The sequence below is a fragment of the Scardinius erythrophthalmus genome (genome assembly GCF_964197995.2).
Source record: "Scardinius erythrophthalmus genome assembly, chromosome: 25".
Taxonomy (NCBI): domain Eukaryota; kingdom Metazoa; phylum Chordata; class Actinopteri; order Cypriniformes; family Leuciscidae; genus Scardinius; species Scardinius erythrophthalmus.
Genome location: NC_138245.1, coordinates 32,021,224 through 32,026,342, shown reverse-complemented (window position 1 = coordinate 32,026,342; position 5,119 = coordinate 32,021,224). Strand labels below are relative to the sequence as shown.

General features: G+C 38.0%; 2 protein-coding genes across 3 annotated transcripts in view; one reads left to right on the top strand and one right to left on the bottom strand.

The window, feature by feature from the left end:
- Window positions 1-370: 370 nt before the first annotated feature.
- On the bottom strand, window positions 371-2,172 carry map1lc3c (microtubule-associated protein 1 light chain 3 gamma). Its single transcript, XM_081357343.1, has 4 exons — window positions 1,766-2,172; window positions 1,617-1,672; window positions 1,427-1,533; window positions 371-958 (listed from the first exon to the last, which is right to left on the bottom strand). Exons 1-4 carry the CDS (start codon window positions 1,821-1,823, stop codon window positions 775-777), a joined length of 405 nt encoding a protein of 134 aa, XP_081213469.1. The 5' UTR covers window positions 1,824-2,172; the 3' UTR covers window positions 371-774.
- A 1,429-nt stretch (window positions 2,173-3,601) lies between these two features.
- strn (striatin, calmodulin binding protein) overlaps window positions 3,602-5,119 on the top strand; it is a 60,582-nt gene continuing 59,064 nt past the window's right edge. Inside the window, exon 1 of one of the 2 annotated variants that reach the window (XM_081357342.1) lies at window positions 3,602-3,962. In XM_081357342.1, coding sequence (XP_081213468.1) covers window positions 3,756-3,962 — 207 coding nt within the window. In that variant the 5' untranslated portion in view covers window positions 3,602-3,755. The remainder of the gene's footprint in view (window positions 3,963-5,119) is intronic. The other variant, XM_081357341.1, reaches the window with a different exon arrangement.

Genomic DNA, 5,119 nt, shown 5'->3' with positions numbered 1-5,119 from the left:
TTTAATTTGAAAGTAGGAATCATTCAACACATTTTTTACCAAAAACAATGGAAAATTCAGTGTTTAGTCCACATGGACTTGTTGGAATCATTGGTGCGAAGGGTTTAAAAAAAAAAAGTGACTCAAGTATTGAGAAATTGGTTCAGTGATTGATTAAAATAATCTTTATGGGTTAATCACAAAAGGTCAACTTCCTATATTTAGGCATACAAATTGTTAATCTTTGAACTGCTTTTGCACCACTGGTGTGTGTGTGTGTGTGTGTGTGTGTGTGTGTGTGTGTGTGTGTGTGTGTGCGCGCGTGCACTGCTGAGGGTCGAAGGGTTTAGATAGTTGCTCCAATTTAAACTGCTGCAATAAAAGTGACCTTGAGTTTTGCTTTTAAATCTTTAATGGCAATAAAACATCTTTAAATACATTTCCTTGCTTTAACAATACTTCAGAAAAAAAAATTAAATGCAAGTGCAACATGTTTAGCATCAATCATGAACAATATCCTTTATTTTATTTTTTAAATCACCACATGATTAACCAATGAAAGAGTGACCATTTTATTTCTCAGGCATATTTGAGGACACCTCTGCAGAACATGAAAGAACCGAAGTCTCCCTCTAGCGACCGATGCACGAATTACAGAATTTATTACAGACATTTAAAAATACATTAGAAAGATAAGTAAATCTAAATACCTAAAAAGTTAACACTATATACAAAGACTTAAATATCTCACAGTTCAGTCAGTGAAGTAAATGAACAAGCCCCCATCTGAACTCATCACCTGTTATTATAAGCCTCGCAGTGTCCAAACATCTCCTGAGAGGCGTAGGTCATGTACAGAAAACCATCTTCATCTTTATGGTCCTTGTAGAGCTGAGCCATGGTCAGAGACATGCTGGCGATGCCGGAGTTGTTGATCAGCAGGTAAAACGCTTGATTGGGCATCAGGGTCATTCGATTCCTGAGAAAAATCAAATCAGACATGAGAAAAAAAACAGTCTATGGGAAAAGCCCACACCGTGAGAAAGTCCTTAAATCCAGCCAGGTGACGATCAGCTGACGCCTCGAGCGATTCACTGCAGTGTGAGAACTCTGAGCCATGGAAATGATAGCCATCTACTAATATAGCACATTACTTAATCATGTAAACTTTTAGGTATTTTTTTTTCATGTATAAAGCAAAAAGCTAAAGCTGCTTTTAAACTATACATTCGCGCCTTTTGAAACTATAGTTTGGCGCGCCTATGGTGACCGTTATTTTCTGAGGTAATTTTAAACGCTGTCCGCGCCAACAGTCAGACTCAGACATTAGTGGTATTGTAAGAAGTGCTACACAAATAAATATGAATTGAATTTCTAAGAAATATAGACAGAATCATAAGTTTTAACATTTGAGTAAAGAATGAAAGTTGTGAAGGGTTTTCCTCACCTGATGATGGTGACGAACTGGGTCATAGTGAGTTCTTGCGGCACGAGGAACTTTGTCTTATCCAGAGGCGGTAAGTACTTCTCTCTTTGATATCGCTCAATAATCACCTGAAATACACATTATTTAATGCAAAAAGCCAGTAATAGAAAAACTACCTATATACACACACAGACAGATGGGCTTTTCCTACCGGGATTTTTGTTGGAAATTTAGTTCTGATTCCAGCCACCTCGTGTTTCCTCGTAGCTGGTTGGTAATCAACATTAGAAAAAGACAACATTTGATTTTGACAGTATGTCAACAGATCGTCTAATGCTTGTATGATATAAAGACACATACCTAAACTCTTCCTCTGTTTGAACGGTTTGGGATGTTGAGTTGTTTCAAACGGAGGCATGTTGTATCGCTCCACTGACCTGACCTGTGCGCGTATTAATTACTGGCGAAGCGCACTAACACTAATTAAATAGTGCGCCGGCTGTGACGTCACGGGTCACGCACGCTGCCGCTTTATCGCCTTCAATCCACTATTAAATCAAGAGTTTAAAATAATAATAAAAATACAAACTGTTGTTGTTTCCTGTTGTTGAGTTGTCTACACTAATAAGGATACAGTTGTTGAGTTGTTTAATATAAGTAGCCTATTTTTGTCTACACACTAATAAGGATGAAGATACACATTCCTCAAGTGTTGCAGGTAAATGAGGGTCTGAATGGATCTTTGTGTTGTTCACGGGTTTGACCTCAGGGTGTGTGTAAAACAGAGGTTAGTATTGTAGTGTTGTAAACAGTTTGTGCATGACATGATCACTTAAACAAATGAATCCATTGTGAAAATATGACACCAGCATTTGGTTGACTCTCAGTTATGTAATGTTAATAACATGCATTTTATATTACCTACCTTCTTTCATTTATTTATTTATTGTGCTGGTGTTCATTTGCATATGGCTTATTTTATTCGTAGTAAAATTGTGTTTAAAATCTCCAAATCTGTATTTTCATTAGTATTTATTTTCCTTGTGTGCTTATAGCCTTACGGGATTGCTAACCGTTATCAATAAACAAAAACTCTGAAACTAGCAATGAGAAGGTTTGGCGGAAAAAAGAATAACACGCATCCGAACTACAAGTCCCAGCATGCTCAGTGCACTCGTCTCTGATTGGCTACTCACAGTGCAAATTGTTTGTTCTGTCCAATCAGAGTGTTTCGTGCTCGCAGCGATCTGTTGACCTGCTTGTGGGCGTGAAATGAGCGGAAACCAGCGTTGAGAAGTGCGAGTCATTTGAACGAATCGGTTCGTTCGAACGTTTTGTTTGAATGGTTTTGTTCTTTTGAGGCATATTCAGACATGCGCGCATTTATAATGGACTTAGTTGTTTGATAAATATTTGGATAAATTTAGTGTTTTTGCATAAATGTAGTTCTTGATAGCCTACATTTCCTACATGCTCAAAAATATATGTTGTGTTTGATTACACCTTACATTTATGGGTAATCATTTTTAAAAATGTTTTCTAATTCTTATATAAATATCATAGAAGTAGCCTTTACATGAACTGCAGGTAGGTTTATTATTAAAACAATAAAAAAATTAATTACTTAAAATAAACTTAACTGAAAAAACGTATTATATTTCAGATAATTGCCAAGGCAACATTTCTCATTTGGTTTAACTTGATGTACTAAATATATAGTAAATATATAAACTAAAATATAAATAAAGTTGGCTATACCTCAGAATATGCTAACACATAAATCAGTTTAAATTAAAATAAAATGTGATAAAAAAAGTATATAAATATAATAAAAAATATCAAATCAATTTATTTATATAGCACTTTTTCAAACAAATCAATGCAGTTTAAAGTGCTTTACAGGAAAGAACAAGCAAACGACATAATAAATAAACAATTAACAATAAAAGTTCTAGAATCATGAGATTTGAATGTTCTGTATCATAAGACATTAAAAGGGATAAAAATGTCTTAATGTACAATTCAATTAGATGTCACTAAAATATACACGTATACATCTATTCAAATTCAAGCTAAAAACTGAAACGTTCAAATCGATGTTATTAGTAAGCTGCCATTTCTTCATTCCACTTTGCGGTTCGGTTCTACACGATCGGTTCAGCGAATCGGTTCAAAAGAACGATTCATTCGCGAATCGAATACAACTAGCGGAAACGTCATGAAGTGACAGCAGCAGCTCGCGGTGAGTGAGCCCGTTTCCCTTCGAGCTCCGAGGCGGATATTTCAGCGAGCGATCGGACGAAATCTAGTGTCCGTGTGGTCGATCAGACCTCCGATTCCCGGCCTGGCCATGGACGAGCAGGCGGGCCCCGGTGTGTTCTTCAACAACAACAACAACTCGGTCCTTCCCGGAGCGAAAGCGCCTCAGCCGGGCGACGGCGGGGACACGGCCCGCGCTCAGTACAGTATTCCGGGGATCTTACACTTTCTCCAGCACGAGTGGGCCCGTTTCGAGGTGGAACGAGCCCAATGGGAGGTGGAACGGGCCGAACTGCAGGTAACGCGCCTTTTGCGACCGTTATTATTTTCTGAGGTGTTTTGAACGCTCTCCGCCAAAAGTCTCAATCAGACATTTGTGGGCTTGTTTTTCTCTCGCGCGCGCTGACGTTAGACTCGCACGCGCGCGCGCGCACACACACACAACCCTGCACACATTCAACGCAGCAGCACAAAAACTTGAGTTTCTCTCCTAAATTCATTGTATAACCTTCAGAATCAAAAGCCGCCTTTACTGCGAATCGAACAGAGAAAATATTATCTCTTAATTGTTGCTATAAAAAAATATGGCCAGGACATGTTCTTGACAGGAATTCTGCACATTTTTTACATTCCTGTCTTCCACTGAAATTTTAAACAACCTTCATGTTGAGTAATTCCAAATGTAGCCTTTTCATCCTAAAATTGAGTTATATGTTGCATAAAGAAGACTGTTTGTAGCACCATTAAGATATTTTTGCATTATAGCATCATATGTATGACATAATATTCGTGTGTGTGTGTGTGTGTGTGTGTATATATATATATATATATATATATATATATATATATATATATATATATACATACAGTGAGGAAAATAAGTATTTGAACACCCTGCTATTTTGCAAGTTCTCCCACTTGGAAATCATGGAGGGGTCTGAAATTGTCATCGTAGGTGCATGTCCACTGTGAGAGATGTAATCTAAAAAAAAATATCCAGAAATCACAATGTATGATTTTTTAACTATTTATTTGTATGATACAGCTGCAAATAAGTATTTGAACACCTGAGAAAATCAATGTTAATATTTGGTACAGTAGCTTTTGTTTGCAATTACAGAGGTCAAACGTTTCCTGTAGTTTTTCACCAGGTTTGCACACACTGCAGGAGGGATTCTGGCCCACTCCTCCACACAGATCTTCTCTAGATCAGTCAGGTTTCTGGGCTGTCGCTGAGAAACACGGAGTTTGAGCTCCCTCCAAAGATTCTCTATTGGGTTTAGGTCTGGAGACTGGCTAGGCCACGCCAGAACCTTGATATGCTTCTTACAGAGCCACTCCTTGGTTATCCTGGCTGTGTGCTTCGGGTCATTAAGACCCAGCCTCGACCCATCTTCAATGCTCTAACTGAGGGAAGGAGGTTGTTCCCCAAAATCTCGCAATACATGGCCCCGG

What these genes read in the sequence shown, in the direction of transcription:
- map1lc3c (XM_081357343.1), bottom strand. Translation starts at nt 1,823, where the DNA reads ATGCCTCCGTTTGAAACAACTCAACATCCCAAACCGTTCAAACAGAGG. An exon ending in CAAACAGAGGAAGAGTTTAG is followed by an intron (nt 1,673 to 1,765) that starts GTATGTGTCTTT and finishes ATTACCAACCAG; the next exon opens with CTACGAGGAAACACGAGGTG. An exon ending in CAGTTCGTCACCATCATCAG is followed by an intron (nt 959 to 1,426) that starts GTGAGGAAAACC and finishes GATTTTTCTCAG; the next exon opens with GAATCGAATGACCCTGATGC.